The sequence below is a fragment of the Rhodnius prolixus genome, unplaced genomic scaffold (assembly GCF_049639745.1).
Source record: "Rhodnius prolixus isolate KJV_2025 unplaced genomic scaffold, Rpr scaffold_23, whole genome shotgun sequence".
Taxonomy (NCBI): Eukaryota; Metazoa; Arthropoda; class Insecta; order Hemiptera; family Reduviidae; genus Rhodnius; species Rhodnius prolixus.
Window position 1 is genome coordinate 1590008 of NW_027411627.1, and position 23299 is coordinate 1613306.

Genomic DNA, 23299 nt, shown 5'->3' on the forward strand with positions numbered 1-23299 from the left:
TTCCGGTTTCATACTTCTAATGTAATGCAGAATCAAAACAGTTAACGAAATATTTTCCTGAAGTAAAAGTATGTAAATTCTAGATCATTGAATGAAAGTAAAAGAGCACCATTTTATGTACTGGATAACTGTGCAGTTATTGGTGAGGGAGTGGCTTACGGTGCCATACGTCATCAGCTAAAGACCGCCCACTTCACACATCCTGTTCGCCAATGAGATTAGCCAATAGTTTTTGGTAATTATTTCTAAGAAAAATACTATTTAAAATTTTTTTACTAATTTTTCCCCCATAGGTATTTAATAAATTATCGAATAATGCATTAAAAATTGATATCGTAAAAATGTCCAAAATAAACATGTTTTGAACATTATATTTCCGGTTTCATACTTCTAATGTAATGCAGAATCAAAACAGTTAACGAAATATTTTCCTGAAGTAAAAGTAAGTAAAATCTAGATCATTGAATGAAAGTAAAAGAGCACCATTTTATGTACTGGATAACTGTGCAGTTATTGGTGAGGGAGTGGCTTACGGTGCCATACGTCATCAGCTAAAGACCGCCCACTTCACACATCCTGTTCGCCAATGAGATTAGCCAATAGTTTTTGGTAATTATTTCTAAGAAAAATACTATTTAAAATTTTTTTACTAATTTTTCCCCCATAGGTATTTAATAAATTATCGAATAATGCATTAAAAATTGATATCGTAAAAATGTCCAAAATAAACATGTTTTGAACATTATATTTCCGGTTTCATACTTCTAATGTAATACAGAATCAAAACAGTTAACGAAATATTTTCCTGAAGTAAATGTAAGTAAAATCTAGATCATTGAATGAAAGTAAAAGAGCACCATTTTATGTACTGGATAACTGTGCAGTTATTGGTGAGGGAGTGGCTTACGGTGCCATACGTCATCAGCTAAAGACCGCCCACTTCACACATCCTGTTCGCCAATGAGATTAGCCAATAGTTTTTGGTAATTATTTCTAAGAAAAATACTATTTAAAATTTTTTTACTAATTTTTCCCCCATAGGTATTTAATAAATTATCGAATAATGCATTAAAAATTGATATCGTAAAAATGTCCAAAATAAACATGTTTTGAACATTATATTTCCGGTTTCATACTTCTAATGTAATGCAGAATCAAAAAAGTTAACGAAATATTTTCCTGAAGTAAAAGTAAGTAAAATCTAGATCATTGAATGAAAGTGAAAGAGCACCATTTTATGTACTGGATAACTGTGCAGTTATTGGTGAGGGAGTGGCTTACGGTGCCATACGTCATCAGCTAAAGACCGCCCACTTCACACATCCCGTTCGCCAATGAGATTAGCCAATAGTTTTTGGTAATTATTTCTAAGAAAAAATACTATCGTAAAAATGTCCAAAATAAACATGTTCTGAACATTATATTTCCGGTTTCATACTTCTAACGTAGTGCAGAATCAAAAAAGTTATCGAAATATTTTCCTGAAGTATAAGTAAGAAAATCTAGATCATTAAATGAAAGTGAAAGAGCACCATTTTATGACTTCGCAAAAACTTCTCAAAGGAGAAAACAGTGTTGTCTCAAGCCGCTAGTGACTCCCCTCAAATTGAGGATTCTTCTCAAACCTGTTCCTTAGAAAATTAATCAATTAATAATAAATCATTTTGTAGATTATAACCTTTTTTAGCGTGAGATCCCTGTAAAAGGTAAAAACCCAATTTTTTTTCTTACAGTTATTTATCCAAAGGGTTTAACTTAAATAAACTAGTTTCTGTGGGATATTTGAATTGGATGGAAGAAATGTCAACGCCTCTTGATAACTATAGTCAGCTGGTGAAATAATTTCGGTTCTCTTCACGATGGGAATTTGTAATCGCTTGATGACAGGACGGTCCAGCTAGAGATGCTGGATGACAGGTAACTGGCCGCAGATGTTGATAAGATCATGTTCGGTTGGGATAATGGAAATTTCATTTAAATTTACTAAACAGAAGAATGTATGGGAGTCTTCACTGGAACTTTGATTGTTGCATTTCAGTTTGGATTCATTATCAAGCCAAATAAATCTGTAACTTTTTCTAGACATACTTGATTGACGTTTATAGTCAAACTGGTCTCTCAGAAACTGCTGAACGTTCCCTCCTACTTTGCCCGCTAGTCTTCCTTCCTCCATTCTTAGTACCTGGTCAAACCTACATAACTATCTAGTTCCTGCGATCTCAGCAGTGGCTTTAAGGGGTTAGATCCTTGTTAATATATTATCTTTACATTTCAGGACCTTGTCCTTTCTTGTTTTTCGTCTCAGTTGGGGCATCACCATAAAATTTTAATCTAATTTAACAATTCGCTTGATGAAGTGTTTTCCACTCTGCCTGTTGGGCGACAACTCGCGAAATGTGGAATGATTCGGCTGCTGCTCACAGGTGGGTGGGAGTATCTATTCTCCTGAAAGATTCCTGGTGATTGTGCAATCTACGCTGTATCATTCAGATGTCTGAAGAGATATATCTAAGGTTTTTTTTTTTTTTTTTTTTTTTTGTTTGGCCTTCTGGACATGCAGATTAGCCAATATCTAAGGTTAGAAGACGCCTAGGGAGAAGCTTTCACTATAATACATCTCCTCTCGGTCAAACTTTGAATTGCGCGTAGAGTCTTTTTCCATTACTTCCACCAGCGAGGCAGCCAGGCATATGCTCAGACCAAATTCCGTATTGGTTCTCACAACGTTTTCTTTAACAAGGGGGCCTTGAGATGAGCTTTTCCGTTGGAAACATCAAGTCCAAATCTGTACGATCGCAAATATTAGCTTTGTTAGAGAACATGAAAAATCAACAATTTAAAAGTAAGTGTAGCAGAGGTGAGAAGGTGTTTTAAATGGAGAAATGATTGGTAGATAGAATGTTTGAACAAAGGAGTAGCAGCGCGGGGCAGAAAGCCCAACTGGAGGCGGTATCGCGGCGGCAAAACTTGAGCACAATGTGCCCAACTAGAATCACATGTCCACTTGCCACTGCCACATGGCTATATTGTTCTCGTTCATTAATTTGTTGTTTGAGAACACTTGTTTTAGGCTGTTGTTCTCTAAATTATTTTAACAAATCAAGGCGTCCCCTTTATCATCGATATTGTTGGAAACTATGAAATTTCCATAATGAAAGATGAAAGGGTATGGCAATGAATATGATGAGATGAATCTGGCGAACGGCAGGAGGTGAACAGGTACATTATCACCATGACGCCATCTCTACAAATATTTACAGAGGACCACTCTCTACCTGGACGCGTCACACAGCCATCATCTCTCTGTATCTACAGCAGTTCCCTGAGAAGGACTAATGAATAGGCCTGCCAGCGATACCAGGCATTCGGGTAATCTGATAGCCGCGTCACTGACAATAAATAACGCTCAGATTAGACTGATTACGTTCCTATCGATTATTTTAGAGAAGCCGTTAACCTCAATAATTTATCGGAAAATTAAAACTAAGCAAAGACTTTCCCAAATTCTGATGGTCAGTCGTCAAGTATCTGAGTCAGCCACTTTCTGAATTATTTACCAATCGGAAAGCTGCATCTATTCAAAATAAACGGAACTAGGCCTGTATTCGCTCCACTTCCTCTAGAGCTTCTAAAGTATGAATTTCCCAACATATTTAATCGTTTGGTTCACTCCGGATCTCAAAATGATGAGTTCTTTTGATAACTAAATTGGAAGTATTTGCTACAAAGTGGAAGGAGAAATGGAGAATGTGGGAATTAGCAGAATCTGTGGCAGGCTGTAACGGAAGTAAAGTGCTTGGTCAGGTAGCACTGATAGCCAACAGACTCACTAGTCAGCTTTCTTTCTAACGTCCATCTTTTAAGACGTAGCTCTTTTTGTGCCATGTTTCATCCTACGGCCCACCCTGAAATTTCGAAACTGATAGATTATAGAGAAAGTCAGCTTAAACACAAACCATGTATTTTGTGTTTCCGACGTGAGACTGACAATTGCTGATTGCGGTCCGGTGCACATCGCGAACTGCGCGAACAAAGAATGGTCGACCTTGCTGGCGCATTCACCGTATCATTTGCTACCGGATCTATCTAATTGAATATCTCTAGTTTCTAACAAGGGAACTCACTACTTCCGACCTGCTGATTTTTATCTATATACCTATTTCATATAAATAATAAATCAAATTGGCAGCGACATTGTTTCAGGTGCACGCCGATAGTTCTGGCTGTGCGCGTGACGCTATCGCTCATCACAAAACTAATTTTTCCCACGCGGCCCCTTTTCAAAAGAATTTTAGTAGTACTTACGATTAACTCATTTTCTTTCCATTTTGAATACTCTAAAACACCTAAATGCTGCACAGGAAGTAGAAGCTCAGACTAAACAAAACAGCCGCTTGGAAACAAACGCGCTTCATTCCCCACAGTTCCTTCAAATACCATTTCTCCCTTCATTCAAGTTGTCAGAAAAAGTGATTTATTCACATCTATGGCCCTCTTTTACCTTATTTTTCTGCATATTCAATTCAAATTCAATTTTATTTATTTGTTATAGAGGGGGGGCAGACTCCATGCAAAGTAGTTTAGGTACAGACTAATCTCATACACTGATAAACAAACAAATGCTGAAAAGGGGAAAAAAACATGCAAATTAGATAAATGAATTACTTATACAGAAACATGTAATAAGATACTACAAACAGAATAAGTTTGCAAACCAAACTTATGTAAGTTTATATAAAACTATTCATACTTATTTTGAGAGAAAATACCTTAATTTCAAAATGGATCTTACATAGTATTTATAAAGTACATGGGCCGAGTTGACAGTGTCTGGGTTCAACAATTTTGCAATCTGCTCCCCTTACTTCATCAGAATAGTTATACTATCTAATGGGTTTGTAAAATGGGCATTCCACAAGAATATGCACCAGGTCCTCTTTCTTTTGTAACTGTAATAACCCGGAGTCTAACTGAGGATCTATTTTGCATATTAATCGATAATGGGTTAACTTTATTAAGTACTTTCCACTTGTCCTAAGTTGCAATAATAATTTACTATAATTAAACGGCATTTTATATGTTAGGTACGACTGAGTTTCAATTGAAGGGTTAAAAACATTTACATAGTGGCTGTTACATCTAGATTGTTGGATTCTTGTATTATCTAAATTAATTAAATACTCTCGGTAAAACTTTAAAATTTCTGGAATTTTCTTTTTTAAATTATAGGCATCTTCAATATGTACTCTGTCGGATCGGTTAATTGGTTGCAGGAGATCTGGACTGGCCAGTTAAATCGCGAGTCCGAATTAAATAACGAAATACAACTTCCGGTAACATATTCTTAGTAATCTTTGATCACTCATTTCCAAAATATTCAACAACCAACTTAGGCTTAACTTTAAGGTTCTGAAAGTTACATTTAGTTGTCCCGTTTCCGGACGAATCATATAATTCGGGGTACTTTTTGAAAATATAGCGCTTCTTTCTTCAAATCATTTACGTATCGAAGGCCCCATATTTGAACACCATAAATCAGCACGCTAGAGATTACAGCTCCATTGAGTCTCTTCTTAGAGGCCTAGGAGGACAGCCTAGTTTTCAAACAGATATTCAAAACCGAGCCCGCCGCCAAACGAGCTTTTGAAATTGCCTGCTTCGCTGCCCTAATAAAGAGGTCCGAGTTCAAGAACTGAACACCCAAATGGTTAAATTCTTCAATCTGACTCAATTCTATAGCATCATAAAATAGTTTTAATGTTTTCTTTGGCCTTCCTTTCTGGAATTTGAGAATTTCAGTCTTAGTTGTGTTTACTGTCAGTGAGTTGTTGTTAAGGTGTACATTTGTAGTAAATCTAATTTTTTCTTTATATCTATAGCAATCACCAAATATAATCAAATTGTCTTCGTATAATAGCAGTAATGTATCACAGGTAGGTGAGACAAAAATACCAGTCTGACCATTCTCCCTATAGTATTTTTCGATATCGCTTAAAAACAAATTGGGCTGAGCAGATCTCCCTGTAACACCCCTTCCGTTACTCTGAACGATCTAGTGAATTTAGAACTACTTTTTATTTGCCCCTTCATAAATGTTCATTAATAATTTCAATACTTTACAACTGATTCCCTTTTGAAACAGTTTATTCCATAGTTTAAGACGATCAATTGAACCGAAGGCACGCTTGAAATCTACAAAGGCGGCATATTATGCATTTTTCTGCATATTATTGCAAGATAATGTTCAATGAGGCAATTTATGCAGAGTGATCAAAATATTTTTCAACTTATATAATCTATATTACTTTTAATTCCTCTAACTTCGCGTCACAGGTTATTCTAATATGGAGGCAGTCTTTATAATTGGAAGTATCCATTTTGAGCTTAATAGCTGAAAATGTTTACAAACCGTCGCGTTGTGGCCGTTGGTCCAGTAGAATTTATCCTAACTAAAAAAGAATCGTAGAGCATTATGTTGGCTATTTAGACTAGCCGCAATGGTAGGAACAGACTGTAAACTTCTCGCGGAAGTACCATTTTAATAAATCAATTTTTCAATTTTCGGTTTGTTTAAACCAGGTATACGGATAGTAAAACTAACTTGTTGTTCCCATTCTTAGAAATATATTCCCGGAAAACTAGGCTTTCCTCGGGGGTACTATAGTACTTTATTGTTAAGTACTTCGTCCGCAGCATAATCGAAATTATAAATTAAGAGAAACTTCAAAATTGAAATTTTGAAGAGAACAATGGACATTAATAGTTACTTCAGTGAAATGGTTTTCGTTTCAAGTTTCAATAAACTTTTGTGTGTCCATTTGATCTAAGGAACTTTATTTAATCGCGGGATTTGATCCATTTATTTATTTATTTAACAGCCGAAGTTTTTCTCTTCAATTTTCTGCTTTTCTCTCAGAAATGGCTTCATAGCAATCTCTTTCAAATATTTAATCACTTCAACCATGGATCATCTTAATGCTTCTTTTATGATTGTTAAATCGATTATTAGAAAGAATAATATGTGTGAGGTGCAGGTTAGGGAGGTTATTTAAGGATTATGTAAGGGGTTATTTAAAATATTTTTGAAGAAATTTAGAAATATTTGAGCGAGGGCCAGGTGTATGCAGTGTAGGTAGCTGGTGAACTAGATTCACAAATTGAGGTCATTGGCAGGGAGATAAACTATCACATTGATACATCCTGATGAGCCAGCAGATCCGTCACTACGACGATAATGGCGCCCCTTCAGTCTTTAGTGCCAGCTCCCTGTCTCTGCACAAGTCCCGTCTCCAACTTGATAATTATCGCCATTACCAATCTTAACACCTAATCAATAATTACAAATCATTTCATTAAAAAACGTTCAGGGAAAATAGAATTTACTTGATTAAGATTTCTTTTGAATATTGTCTATTTACTTAATGACGTGTAAATGATTTCTAGCCTTCCTGAATATCCAGTCTTTCAACTACTCCCCCCTCCCAAGTTCATTTCTCTTGATACAACCTATTTGGAAACATTTGGCTCTTCAGATGGTTGTAGTTGCCCGCCAGCACGCTCCGAAGACTCGAAGACAGACTTGCAATACTGCTCAATGGATATATTACCCAGAAGGTGGGTAAGAACATTAGGACGGCCATGTTATTTACAGCAATAACGGCAACAGTATCACTGTAACATTTCCCCTCTACAGTAAGCGAATATGTCGTCAAATGCCACTCCGGTATTAGTCTGCATTATAAACTGAATTTTGTTTTGGTAAAAAGGAAATTAAAAATTGTTTCAACAATTCGAATTTTAAAGAAATTTAAAGGAGTAGGGAAATAGTCCGTGACAGACGTCATATTACACTAGATTTTCCGTTGTTAAATTTCGCTCATGCATTTACGTATGTGAAAAAGGTTATTGGAAATTGTCCCCAAAAATCAATTTAATATGAAAACGTTTCTAATTAAAGTAATTGGTATTTAAAAATTACATAAACAAGAAAAGCCTTGGAACATTTAAAGATAATCGTGAACTATTGGGATAATTGAGGTTATTTAGTAACTAGTCGTATTTATGGTCGCGAATGTCGTCTTATACTAATAGCGAAGTTAGTACCCAATGGGAGCTCCAAGTTTAAAAAAGTATCCAGATTAGTTACGCCGTTTTTGCAATCTACAACACTCCATACGTTGATAGAGATTAGAAGTTGATGTTATAGGTACGATTTGCTTTAAGTTGAAAACTCCAGAGCATCAAGTGTTCCTAGCTCTTTGTTGGAGCAGATACATAGTTCATTAATCAGCTGCTCTAATTATCGCAGCTTCTAGCCACATGTTGTCTAACTCTTCTGTACCTAGCAGACCCAAAGTGGATTTAAACCAAAATCAAGAATTCATTCAATTGAATAGGTGCAACGTTGCAATAGACACTGAGTACGTCACACCATCTGATCGATCCTTGGACGAACACCTTCATAATAAACTTGCCCGAACGTCTGGCAGGTGGGCGAGTGCTCCAAGCACTGCGGAGAGTACGCGGTGTAACTTTGTAATGTTCCTCATATTCAGTAGACTATTGATGCTGAATGCAACCATCTATCCAACTGGCCCCCAGGACATAAGATCTATCTATTTAATTGGACCAATTGGTTTGCACCATTCAGTTAGAGACACCAGTTAAATGAACTGCTTCAGCTGTGCTTCCAATAAGTAATATTTAATTAATCCAATCAAACAGCAGTATAATAGACAAGAATATTCACATTAAAATATCAAAATTATTGAAAAATAATTATTTATTAATTATATTGAAATATATCTGAATACCCGAGCTTCGAATGAATCAGTATTATTATGAGTATTTCAGTAGGAAGGGGGAGGGGGTTTTGGGCTGATGATGTCCGTAGCCAAGTCAGCTGCTAAGCGAGATCATTGTTGCAATAAGCTGACGCTCTACAGAAAGCTATCTATTTGCTCATGATCTATAGCTGCTTATCTGAGGGATATCCACATCATAAAACCCTCACTGAAGTTTCAATGTCCACCTTTTCATGGTTAGAGTAAATTCCAAGCAGGCAAAAAGAAAATAAATAAAGACAAACTTCTAGGAGGCGTCAAAATTTAAAATGGTGCAATTTTAGGGACAGATATTCTCTTTCGCGGGTAGGCGTTATAGTTTTTAAAACCTTTGGTTTACATTTAAAGTTATTTCATAGTGAATCTGTGTCCGCAATGGTAAAACTATGGTAAAAACCAAGTTGATTTAGAACAAACGGCAATTTTTTATTCACGTTTTGCGGCCTATACCTCACCAATGCGCCAAATTTTAAACTTTCGTCGTGGTTTCTGTATTTCTCGATGAGTAATGAATAATATTAGTTTATGAATAATATAATGAACGAGTTAAGGTGTCTCGCTGGAACAAAATGCTGATTCTTTGGCTCAGCAGAAACTTTAATTTGAGCATAGTGGAAAATTGAGATGAAATTTTGGAATTCCTGGGCATAATGCAACGTATAAATTACATATGGAAACAATAATTTTTTAAATTATTGCTTAAATTCAATGGTGGTTATTTTTGCTTGCTGTGGCTTGTGTGTTTGAGTAATAACAAATCGTAAACAATAAATCTCGGAAAACAGTCGGATTTAAACCTTGAGATTGGTAACAATTGTTGCGATTTTCACCGCAAAGTTTTGAACTGACCGGAACCGCGAAACAGGTAGAGCACAAACACAGTGGTTTTTCTGAAAATCACTTTTTAGTGGTAATGGAATAACAGAGAGAATTAGGGATTACAGAGAGGCCAACAATTGGTTAACAAGAAGTCTGTAAGCAGCATACCGAAATATATTTGAGCTGAGGACCACCCAGTACCCGGGTAACACTAGGTTCTAACATGGCGCAGCGCCATTGACTTCCTCTTATTAACTAAGTACACTTCGGCTCGATAAATCGATTAAATTAACCGATTTTAAATGAAGGAATGATGAATGGTGGAGGAGCTAAACATAGGTAGGCCGGGTAATCATTGTAATCAAGATGACCCGAGCAGCTTCTCATCATCTGTCTACTTCATACAGGCAGCCAGGGGCAAGTACTAGTGCTGTGCAACAGATTAACTCGCCTCATCGCAATCGCAACAGCCAACTAGCGCTCCTCTCACTTTAAATGCAGAAAGTAACAAAGATAGAAAAGGATAAAAACAAGTTTTGAATTTCCGGTCAGATGTGAACCCAACAACTTATCGGGATTCTTTTTCTTTAAACTTGTCATCTTTCATTACGTTCCTTTATTTAGTAAGAGATAGCATCCGTGATCGCATCAAAACATCCCATTTTACACACATGGAAGCCTAACCCAACACCTCTCCAAACTGCCCATAAAATGTATTAAAAATATCCGGTAGGACAATTGTATAAGGGTTGATCGTCAAAAACTGCACGAAAAAGCGTAACGTTGAAAAACACCAAAATTTGACAACTTTTTTTCTCTTTTTCTATAAAAGTTATAATTCCCAAATTTCCTTTACAATATTTTAATTTTTGTTAATTTTGAATACGAAATAGCTAAGAGTATTTACCGACAGATTAACAGTATTAACCTTTCGGTTAACCAACTTTACCGAATAGACTTTCTAAGATTTGGAATCTTCTGGAAAACGGCATTGTCGATTATTTTAAAAGTTAAAATTAAAGAAATATTTATCTATTAATTTTATTAGGAAGTACAAACAAATAATTAGTTGGATTTATTTCTGGAATCTATGATATTGATGTGAAATGTTTATGCGCCTGGGTGTGCAGAACCTCAAAACGTTAATGAAATCTTCTTATCCTCTATTTCCGGCGTATATCAGCCTAATAATTCCAGGTATCTTAATATTTATTTATTATTAGATATATTTAAAGTTTTTTAAATCAAGGAATAAAAAAAGATCTATGCTAAAAGATAAAAAAACCTCCGTAACAAAAACTTTTAGTTTAAAAAGTAAAGTAAATGAATTGGTTAAACGACAAAAAGTTACGCAAATCAGCTGAAATAACGAGCTCAAGTATAAATTAAATGTGGGATAGTTGCTGTTTTGTGTTCCCTTTAATCAACTTAGCTTTTTAAACAGTAAGTTTTTGTTAAGGAATTCCAGCCATTTTTGAGAAAATCTCAAAATAAAAGAGAAAATTCATCCAATATGGTAGCACTTCCGGTAATGTAATTTCCTTTTAAACTCTGATAAAACTATCTCATTGGCTCACCAGGAGCACGAAGCAGCCCTACTCTCTCACTAGGAGGGGAATTCATCAAGAGAGAAATCGTCTTAGTTAATCTGGCTAGTTAATTGCTTCGTCAATCTAAACAATTACGTTGGACTAGTAACAATTTATGTAAACAAACTGGAGATAACATGGAGGAGAGACGTGATCATGAACATGAAACGAAGGGGCCATGAAGAGCTGTGTAAATGTCAGCACCAGAGTAATGAGATGATGAAAATTGATTGATAGAGCATCAATATTTATAAGAGAAGGCTGTTCATTCTCCAGCTGTTCTTTCAGTCGCTCCAGTATGGACTGCCCCTCTCCAGACAAGCTCACAGCATCTCTTTCTAATCTGCTAGACTATTTGCTCTGCTCATCCAGTTTCCTCTAACTAACCTTCATTGTCTTCTTACCCAGCTGATACTAATTAAGAAGTAGAATATACTCTAAGGTCTACTCTTGAATTGTGTAGCTTTCTCTGACACCAAGATATAAAAGGTGCGATCCGAAGTTAAACTTTCCACCGAAATTCATGTTCTGATGTTGTCTAACTCGAAAAGTAAATCTAATGTAACCACTTAAACGCCTTCCCTTTTATAATTTCTAAATGCTCTCACTTAATGATTTTATTTAAACTTGTAAACTCCTTAACAAAAACTTACAGTTAAGTATGTTAAGTATAAGGGTTGATTAAACGCCAAAAGGTACACAAATCAGCAGTACCCAACATTTCATTAATACTTCATTAATAGTTAAGTAATTCTACTGCATTAATTTTCATTAATAAGTTATTTTTTAGAATTTATTAGATGTCACAGACCCTTATGCTGGCCATTTTCGTCTACAAAATATATGTTCAAGTAGCACTGTAGATTGACTGTAATATCTAGTTATTTATAATAATCCAACTATTAATTACAGGTTAAAAAGAAAAACGTTATAAAAAATAAAAAAAAATATAAGGCAAAAAAAATCAAAACTTTTTTTTATAAAAAACTTACATCAATGATTTAGTTTATTTTATTTATTTTTATTTTTAAATAAAAATCGTCGGTTTAAGTTCATTCTTCGATTAAAGCAATTGTTATTTTATGAAGTAGTCAAACGTTTATAATAATAGGTAATAATTATCTGGCTTTATCGCAAGTAATATAGTTTTCTTCAATTACATTCTCAATCTAGGTATAATTAAATTAAATTACAATTGAGAAATGAATAATTGTTGTTGAATAATCTACTTGTTATTAACTGTGTGTTATTTGTGCTCACGAATATTTCGGTAAGACGAATTCAAGACAGTAGCCTACTCTAACTTTGTCTTTTTCTACTTTAACATGCACGTACATATATATGTGATTTATCATAATTATAACAAAAAAATATTATAAATGAAGTGGCCAGCATAAGGGTCTGTGACATCTAATAAATTCTAAAAAATAACTTATTAATGAAAATTAATGCAGTAGAATTACTTAACTATTAATGAAATGTTGGGTACTGCTGATTTGTGTACCTTTTGGCGTTTAATCAACCCTTATACTTAACATTTTAAACTGTAAGTTTTTGTTAAGGAGATTTTTGTACCTTTTGGATAGATTTTCCTTTTTGTCTATTTTACAAAGTTACATATCTTCTTTACAGATTTTTTTAAAATTTGGAATAAACAGTTCTATCATTATAATGTGATAAGGTGTTAAGTCGGAACCGTAACTACCACTGGAGAGATCATTTTAAAGAATGATTATAGTTGCGTTCCCCCAAACCATCCTCAATAACAATGTTTTTGAAAAAGCGTTTTGAATAACATAGGAAGGTATTTGTACGTAAATAGCAAAATTAAACTGCGATTTCAGTACTTCCTTTTAAGAGGAGTAAGAAAAATAAACTACGATTGCAGTACTTCTCCCTAAAAGGCAAAGAGGCAAAGATTTTTAATCGAACGACAATTCATTGATTTAAATCGGTTCATCCTTATAAGGCACAGCGTCGAGACTTTCAAAGTGCAAATCTGTACAAAAATTCGATTCGAATGACACTTCATTCATGAAAATAGGTTCACGTGTCAATAATTTGCAACGATTGCTATACTTCTCCTTAACAAGTGTAAGAGCTGATCGCCGCTTTAATGTTACGTAGGGGAGCCCTAACCCTATCATCCTACCAAATTTTATCAAAATCGGGCCAAAATTTACAGAGTAATTAGTAATAATAATTTTGGAGGGGGCCTTACATAAAGGGGGCTAACTCCTCTCCCATTCAATGTACAGCGTCGAGACCCCCAAAAGGCACATCTACATAAAATTCCGAATCGAATGACACCTCATTCATGAAAACCGGTTCACGCGTTTAGGCGCTACGTTGTTTACAAAAAAGGTAACAAGAAGAAGAACAAGAACATTTTTTGAAAAAGCCGTTTTTGCTCATTTTCGGCAACTTTTTTCTCGAAACCTATTAAATCTGGGTCGTTACAAAACAAATACAGTGATAAAGGAGGGTTTGCCCTATAATTTAAAGAAAATTTGGGAATTTTATCTTTTATAGAAAAAGAGAAAAAAAATTGTCAAAGTTGGGTGTTTTTCAACGTTACGCTTTTTCGTGCAGTTTTTGACGATCTACCCTTATACAAGTGTCCTACTGGACAGTTTTAATACCTAGTTCCTCCCCACAAGTCCGCGCTCAAACCCTACTCTTATCTTTGGATTATGTCAGTTATGTAGTTCAAGTTTGTCTTGAATTGATGCAGATAAAGTTGGAAGAGGAAGAGAAAGCCTTTGTAGGAGCCTTTGAGAGCTACAGACACCACAAAGCCACGTGGTGTTCCCGAGTAACCTTCTTCTGGCTCATACCACTCTTGAAGATGGGTTTCAAGAATCCCTTGGAACTGGACGATCTAGGTAAACTGCCTGCCAAGGAGTCTTCTGCTCATCAGTACGAAACCTTCATCAGGGTTTTCAATAAAACTAAGGTAATATTAAGGATTTGATTGTTCGAAGTCATTATGTTTTCTTGATGACTTGCCGCCATGATTGACATTCTGCAGCATTCAATGAGATGACTAGTTTAAGTTGCTACTCATGTAGATGCAACGCTTTTTTAATTTGATATTATTGATTTCTTTCAAGACCATCAAGTTTATTTTGCTTCCAATAATTTTTAAACACGAGCCACTCCGGTCTGGTCTGCGAAGATTCAGTTTTATTGTTTGTTTGTTATACCAGGGCTGCAAGGAAGTGCCGTCGCTGTGGAAGTGTTACTTCCTTTGTCACTGGAAGAACTTCCTGCTGGGAGGCATCCTGAAACTAGCAGGGGACCTGGTGGGCTTGGTGGCGCCGCTGGGCATTGCAGTGGTCGTCGACTACGCTGCTCAATCCCAGCTGGCTGAACAAAGTCAGGTAGTCTTCAGACAAACTGTCATCTTGATTTCCAGAATTCATTGTTTCTGATCTAATAGCTAATGTGTTTGGCTGAGTCCTTAAACGCAATAAGCGATCGGACTTCTCAGCCGCAGCTCCGGTTTTGATTAAAATGAAGTAAATCCTCTGTAGTCAAGATTAGTAGCAGGAGAAAGACTGGTTTAAACTTGAAGTTTAGACACCAGAATCTTTTAAAGTAGCATTTGAGTTTCTAGATTCATATCTGAGTTGACGGGTGAGCCTGGCTCCAGTGAAGGATACAGTAACTTTTTTAAATGTAGAATGCAAAATCCTCATGAACAAAAACAATAAATCAAGGGTGGGGAATTTTGGTGTGGTGGGGCCAGAATGGAATCTACCAGTTGAAACTCTTAAAAAAGTAAATATTAATTAACAGGGGTATTCTTACAGGGGTATTCTGTGACAGTGAAAGATTTCCTATCAAATGGCTACATCATGACCGCAATCATCTTTATCAGTGCTGTGGCTCAGGGCAGCTTTTCCCAGGCCAGCACACACCTCGTCACCGTGGAGGGCATCCGTCTGAAAACTGCTCTGCAGGTCGTTACTTAGTTACTTTAGAATTCAATAGCTATAAAAACTATATGCAAATTAAAAAGAAGTAATATATTTCTTTTAGGGAATAATTTATGGAAAAGCACTAAAACTAAGCCTTTCAAATCAAGATGACGAATCTACTAATACGGATTCTAAAGTTGGCAACATCACTAACTTGATGGCAGAGGACACTTTCAATATTATGACCGGCTTATGGATTGGACACTACATCTGGGCCATTCCCGTAAAAGTATGACATTTTTAGCATGACACTATCACTACAAAATGGCAATTGCTAGGCTATATCGCAAACCTAGTAATGCTATTTTTCAACTTTACTTAGATTATAGAATGCAAACTGCAAACAAGGATGTTTACTGATTTTACCAAATTTGATTGTAGATCTCTCTCCTCATGTACTTGTTGTACTGCAAACTTGGCATCAGCGCAGTCATCGGAGCTTCATGTTGCATCGTCCTCATGACCCCTTTACAGTTTTTCATTGGAAAGAAAATATCGATAAACTCTAAAATTATATCTGTGAGTAAGAGAACCAATACAACTTTGTTAGTATACCAAAAATATGACTTTTTTTCGTTTTATTTAGAATCTATGCGATGAGAGGCTACGGATGACGAATGAGATGCTGCAAGGTATCAAAGCGCTTAAGCTGTGCGCCTGGGAGACTCACTTCTGTTCAAGACTGATGGTGTCCAGAAACAAAGAATTGAAATTTTTGGACAGAGATTCTCTTTACTGGGCTCTAATGAGTACGTATCGCAATTAGTAGGTAAATACTCACTGTATCTGTCACCAAATTATAGCCCACCATTTGTGCTTGCCGTTCACTCAGGCCGTTGGCTAAACAAATTTTTAGGTTCGCTGGACCACTAAAAACATGTGTTACTGGGGTAATTTCGATCACAATATTGTTTGATGAATCCGTACTAGTTGGAGCGGAAAGAAAAGAAAAAAAAACTCTAACTGAATCAATTAAATTAAAATATAGAACCTGATCAGTGCAAACTTGTAAATTCTAAAAAAGCAAATGTTTTTTTTTTTTTTGCCCAGTCGATGTAGAGAAATTGCTTTATCTCAGTTTTAATGAACTTCACCAGTCTTGAAAGGAAGAACAATAATGCTAGAAAAGTTCGAAAGAAGATATAAAGCTATTTCAAATTTTCGAATCGAACCTAAATTTATTTTTGAAAGGTCCAATAGGTAAGAAATATTTGTTCAAAAAACCTAAAAAGATAATTCTGACAATTAGTGCTGCTATGAATTATATCATAGGAAATACTTAGCATGCTTCTTAAATAATAAAATAGAAGAAAAATTATTGAGGAGATTATAACTTTCCACCAAGGAATTGATTCAAATTTAATGAATAATTCTTGTTGGAAATTTTTATGAGTAGGACCATTAAATAGTATGGAGCATTCCATCACTTTATTTACTTTATCTCTTTAACAAAAACTTACAGTTTAAAATGTTAAGTATAAGGGTTGATTAAACGCCAAAAGGTACACAAATCAGCAAGCACCCAACATTTTATTAATTCTTCATTAATATTTAAGTAATTTTACTGCATTAATATTTTTTAGAATTTATTAGATATCACAGACCCTTATGCTGGCCACTTCATTTATAATATTTTTTTGTTATAATTATGATAAATCACATATATATGTACATGCATGTTAAAGTAGAAAAAGACAAAGTTAGAGTAGGCTACTGTCTTGAATTCGTCTTACCGAAATATTTGTGAGCACAAATAACACACAGTTAATAAGAAGTAGATTATTCAACAACAATTATTCATTTCTCAATTGTAATTTAATTTAGTCCCCCTAATTTTACTTATAGTAAAATACTGGAATAATTAGCTGTCCTAAAAATATGCATATCTTATTTACTTTATATTACATACATACAACATTGTGGGATGAATGCCTAGATTGAGAATGTAATTGAAGAAAACTATATTACTTGCGATAAAGCCAGATAATTATTACCTATTATTATAAACGTTTGACTACTTCATAAAATAACAATTGCTTTAATCGAAGAATGAACTTAAACCGACGATTTTTATTTAAAAATAAAAATAAATAAAATAAACTAAATCATTGGTGTAAGTTTTTTATAAAAAAAAGTTTTGATTTTTTTAGCCTCATAATTTTTTTTTATTTTTTATAACGTTTTTCTTTTTAACCTGTAATTAATAGTTGGATTATTATAAATAACTAGATATTACAGTCAATCTACAGTGCTACTTGAACATATATTTTGTAGACGAAAATGGCCAGCATAAGGGTCTGTGACATCTAATAAATTCTAAAAAATAACTTATTAATGAAAATTAATGCAGTAGAATTACTTAACTATTAATGAAGTATTAATGAAATGTTGGGTACTAGCTGATTTGTGTAACTTTTGGCGTTTAATCAGCCCTTATACTTAACATTTTAAACTGTAAGTTTTTGTTAAGGAGTTCTATTTAGGCTTTTATTTGATAAAATTAAAACATTTTCGCAGTTAATTTCTACTAAAGTAATAACTTGCTGAGCTTCTAATCTGCATCAACTTTCTTGCGTGCCGTTGAATGTCTCGACTTAGTAACAGATTCCATTTTGTTTCAGACCAGTACATGGTGTGATCATTCCTGTTAAACACATTACAGAAGGAGCCGGTATCCCTTTAAAAGAATGATGTCTGTTAAGAAGAAAATTTAAAATGGAAACTTTTTTTTAACTACTTGGTCTGTTTGGCGGCATTAGGCCTAGATTTGGAAAATAACATGTGACGTTTTTCTAAAAGATCCGTTGGCAGCCAGTTAAACTTAAAGCATATTGTTATAATGTTTGTTTGAAGGTTGCCTATTTTACAGCCTTTCTAACGCAAGCATCATCCACAGTGATCACCCTGGTGACCCTAGTCGCCTGTTATTACCTGGAAGGCGGCCAGCTTTCCGCAGCCAACGTCTTCAGTGCACTCGCCTTGTTCAACCAGCTCACCGTGCCCTTATTCATATTCCCCATCACAGTACCAATCGTAATTAGCGCTATGGTAGGTCACTTAAGTCAATTCATTTCTTTAGCGCTCTGCTCTGTAAGCACTTTAATCAACTCATACATTTTGCGTAGGTTAGTACAAGACGTTTGGAAGAATTCCTGGGGCAGCAAGAAACGTCCAGCTATTTCCCAGTAGACTCTACATCATTGGTCACCGTTAAGAAAACTCCCCAGAAAAAATGGCAGGATGTGAGATCTAGTGAATATCTCTAATCATTTAGTGAACAAAAAAACTCCCTGTCTGAGACATGGCGACCGTACAAAATATTCAATACTGAGTGATTTTTGCAGAGTAAAATCATCTTGAATCATCATCTTGAAAAATCAGGATCTTGAATAGAAAAAGATGAATGATTGATTGATGAAGAAAGTTCAAAAAGACTAATATCCTCGAGATATGGTTGTTCTAGTCTAGGTACCTAGGCAAAAAAAAATTGTTTTACTTACAGAACATTTAGAGATGAAGAATGTAGTTGTCAGCAACCATCCTATTAACAAAAAGCTTTCAAGTCTAAATTTAATACTAATTATACGAATCCAGCAGGTCTAGACTTTAGAAATGATAGCAAACCAGATAAAATTTTTGGTCTAAACAAATAATAAATTCGTTTCAATCATAAAAAAAAGGACTTGGCTTGTCACGAAAATATCTGTTCGCCTTGAAAACTCGAAAATTAGTTCATCTCAACGACGCTGAGGAGACCCAGATAGTCCAAAACTCTGGCCAATCTTTGTCTCCGATGTGAATTTTAAAATAAACATTAGTTTCTGTGATAACACCTCGTAAAAAAACGGACTCATTTTCTTTGTAGTTAATGCAATCAATAGAAAGTCCTTGGCAGAATATTGTGTCCAATTAGTGAAGACATATTCTAGTTGGGAGCAAACCAGACTTAAAACAATAAAAAATTACCTTAAACCTAAGCCTTAAGCAGAGCCTTTGATTCTAATTCTTTTTTTTTTCTTCTTCTTCTCTTTAGTTTTATTCATTTATACGTTAAATTTTGGGTTACTTGATTTCCGGAATCGAATTTATAGATACATGCAGTACAAAAATAATATATGTTTCGCAAATAAAGCATTGTCATTATCGATAACTTGATGAAGATTTAGGAAGGAGGACTAGATTTCAGTTTTAGTTCTAAAATTGCCGTAATATTGATGGTTGGTAATGTGGTGTAACTTAAGTACACTTTCAGGCAGGTGAATGAAAAATATAAATTCACTATCTTTAGAAACTTATTTTTAGTTTGTTACACTTATAGAAAGGCAGAATGTTTGGCTTGGGAGGCATAGTTGAGGAGCTGGAGGAAGAGGAGCTGGACGAAGACGGAAGCGGAGAAAGCAAACAAAGCTCCCTGAGAGGAAGTAACGTTTGCATTCTGAGAGAAGCGAGTTTTTCTTGGACTGACAACGGCAAACCTTCGCTATGGATCAGTAGCCTCAACATTCCTAAAGGTGCGATCTTCGTATACACACCATATTCTGCTTCCTCATAATACCAACTACTATCATACTCTAGTATTCGCTTCCTTCTCAGAAAGTGTTCTGTAACAGTAGACAACACTCATTATTGAGTGTGAGAGGCTTCAACAAAAATTTTAAATCACAAGTTGAAGCTATTCAGTTAAATTAGAAAAGAAAAGAGTAACCTTTGTTTCTCACTGGACTTAACAATATAATCCCAAATATAAAAGCAATAATTAATTTGTCCCAATATTGAAGCTACTCAAATTAAAAATATATAAATTTACAATTTATGAATCTTATTACTTACATGATATTTAACATTCTGCACCCACTAGCAAATCTTTACGCAGAATCCTTCTTCCCAAATGTGTAGGACAACTAACTGCTCACATTGTAATGTGTAGGACAACTAACTGCTGTCATTGGTAAAGTTGGCTGCGGTAAAACTACCTTCTTGAACGCTTTATTAGGCGAAATCAAGTGCACATCTGGATTACTGAAGTGGGAAAAGTAAGTCTATCTGAACTGTTGGTAAAAAATGATATTTCTACTCACTACCTCTGCTAAATGTTGTACAAGAAATTATGTCTGAAATTTTAGAGATGTTAGTTTTGCCTACGTGTCGCAACAGCCTTGGCTTCTGAATGCAACTTTACGGGAAAATATCCTGATGGGATTGTCGTACAAACCACGTAGATTTGACCGGGTGATCGCAGCTACAGCTCTGCAGCCCGATATAGACATTCTGCCAAATAAGGATCTGACGGAGTTGGGTGAGAAAGGGATTAATCTTTCGGGCGGTCAGCGACAGCGAGTTGCTCTAGCCAGAGCACTTTACTCTAAGGCAACTACAATCATCCTGGTAAGTGCATACCTTTTTTCATTTTTGAAATTAAATATTCACCAGAAATGGAAGTCGCCGTATGTCAGGTTGTAGTTAAAGTACTTTCGAGTTTTCTCCATAGATCAAGGCATTTATTTCATCTTAATCGTTTATTTATTTATTTTGTTTTGTGCAACGTTTAAAATATGAAAATCCCCAGATCTTTTGATTAGAACATATCTGGCGGTCAGATTTCAGAAAATTGTTTGTTCATGACCATTATATATTTTAAAGCAGTTTAACCTACACTAAATAGTAGCTACATACAAATAATTATAAAATAACTGTATTCACCGCACAGTAAAACACTCGCAGCGTGAAGAAGCAATTTACTCTAGAAGATTAAATAATTCAAACATCAATGCACCCCCCCCTAACTGTTTGGATAATTTTATTTTAATGGATTGTGTATTTGGCTAATTCTTATTGGCTGTTTGTATCAATCCATTTTTTTTTTTTTTACTTTTTTTCCTGAAACTTGGCTCTTTCTTTGAAATAGCCAAACTCAAATCGCTGCTTTTATGCAAAAGATTTTTTGCCTTTTATTGTCACTTGAATAAATACATAAAAGCCCATCTTCCACAGTAGCTGACGAATGGCCCAAGAATTTGCAGGGTTTTCTTCAACAGCGGTGGCAACGATTCCAATTTAGCACATTTTAGCAGAAATGTCGTATCAGATATTGCATTTTTTGGAATCCACTTGAACTTACTTTACTCCATCTTTAGTTAAATTATCGTCATGGAATCAAGATTAACAAGAAATAGTTTAAAATTTTCATTCATTTGCTTCTTCGTCGCAAAATATGCTTGGAATGAATTACTCGACTGTTGCAAATAAAGCGCAAATTCTGTTTGCCACAATATGTAACCTAACATTTAGTTCAGAAGCAGTGTTTATTTTTTTTAATTTTTTTGTCAACTAACGAACATTAAAATAAGCATCTCACCAGTTAAAATATATGTATTTAAAAAATGTGGAAGAGTTAACTCTTCTTAACAAAAATTTAATATGTTATTTGATTGATTGGATCACACTTCACCGTCAGCAGAAGAGTTTTTCAACTTTTCGTTTTTATTTTACAGAAAAAAGTAAAATACTTTTGTAAATTTAATGGATAATAAAACGAATTGAGTACAGCATGATTGGAAAAATAAAACTTTAATTAATTAACGAACTGATTAATTTTATGGGTACCTAGTTTCTTGGTTAAAGTTTTCAATGAGTAATTATGACCAGCGAGATAGAAATGGATGCAAGAGTTTTTTTGTTTGTTTTAGGATGATCCCCTGTCAGCTGTGGATTATCATGTGGCCCAACATGTTTTTGAAAACGGGATAATGAGTTTGGTGACGAAGCAAAAGAAAACTGTAATCATGGTGACCCATTCCTGGCACCTGTTGACTTACGCGCATAAGGTGTGTGTCAACGTGCTCTTTCATCACTTGAAGGCGGGTTGTTAAAAGTGCCTAAGAGTGAAGTTAAGGCTTTTATATTTTACTTCTAGTTTGTTCGCTCTCGCGTTATCTTTTTACCTAATTGCCACTTTAGTTTATATGCCAGGTTTAACTGGTCGTAGAAAAGGAATGGTTGAAAAAGTTAGTGTATATTAAGTACCAAGATCTGATAACTGTTTCAGGTGATAGCACTGGAGAATGGCAAGATGCGAGCGTGTGGCAAACTGAGAGATATGCAGTTGATTGATGGGGTTGTGACCGGGATGGAGCAACCCGACTTGAGGTTTGATTCCCGAGGCAGGACCGCCAGGGAGCGCTGGCAATTAGTGAAGCTGGTTTCTAAGTTGGGGCATCACATCAGACAGCAGAACATAAAGTACCAAGTAAGCACATATACCATTTACAATATGCTTAACTGAAAATGTGAAAGAAATTGGTAAAATGTCGTGTTGATAGAATTTGGTCCTGGCAAATGAATAGCGATGTGGTTGTTAATTTATATTTCGTTCGAGTTCTCCATGGGAGTTGACTATAACTTAATGAAGAAAATCCAACGGGAAGTGTCGGGAGTTATGGATTTGTTCACATCATTGAGATTTTCTCAAAGAAAGATGTATCGATCGAAGCTGGTGTGCCCATTGCATGAGTATGTGTTCATGTAGAAACCCTTCTTAAATCAGAAGTTTACCTCCACTTTTAAGAGTTTCTTTCTGTGAAATCTCTTGGTTTAACATTTTTTAGAATTAAATATTTACATAAAATTCCAAACTCTCGGACAATGAGCAGAGGAGTTTGTTAAATAGATTTTTTTAGTGTTAGCTACTTTTAATATCCAGATTTTCTTTACATACTTGTGGATGCGTCACTGAGTAGGACCTAGCTGGAACATATCACTTAATTTGATACATTAATAATTTTTGATGACTTAGTACTGATCATAGAATGAATATCATTGCGGCTATTTGGTAAAAAAGACAAATTTTGGTCTACACAAAAAAAATATATACAGGGTGTTCATTTTAAGACGGCTCAAATGCATTTCATGCTTAAACGGTTGATCTGAGCAAAAAATGGTAGAGGAAAAATTTGTTGCCCGTCACCTCTAGTTTCAGAATATGTGACTTGATTTTAGATTCCTGCCCGCATACGCGGCTGACGCGCGACCAAAAGGGAGGGTTCGCAGTTGACCCCCATTTTCGTAT

At 35.0% G+C, this 23299-nt stretch overlaps 1 protein-coding gene across 2 annotated transcripts in view; it reads left to right on the forward strand.

Annotated features, from left to right (window-relative positions):
- Sur (Sulfonylurea receptor) overlaps positions 1-23299 on the forward strand; it is an 88565-nt gene that overhangs the window by 26284 nt on the left and 38982 nt on the right. The window contains exons 5-17 of one of the 2 annotated variants that reach the window (XM_074139200.1): positions 13986-14207; positions 14461-14634; positions 15067-15216; positions 15296-15463; positions 15616-15753; positions 15821-15983; positions 18104-18282; positions 18360-18476; positions 19553-19745; positions 20162-20267; positions 20358-20619; positions 21921-22058; positions 22280-22480. In XM_074139200.1, coding sequence (XP_073995301.1) covers positions 13986-14207; positions 14461-14634; positions 15067-15216; positions 15296-15463; positions 15616-15753; positions 15821-15983; positions 18104-18282; positions 18360-18476; positions 19553-19745; positions 20162-20267; positions 20358-20619; positions 21921-22058; positions 22280-22480 — 2211 coding nt within the window. The remainder of the gene's footprint in view (positions 1-13985; positions 14208-14460; positions 14635-15066; positions 15217-15295; positions 15464-15615; positions 15754-15820; positions 15984-18103; positions 18283-18359; positions 18477-19552; positions 19746-20161; positions 20268-20357; positions 20620-21920; positions 22059-22279; positions 22481-23299) is intronic. The other variant, XM_074139201.1, reaches the window with a different exon arrangement.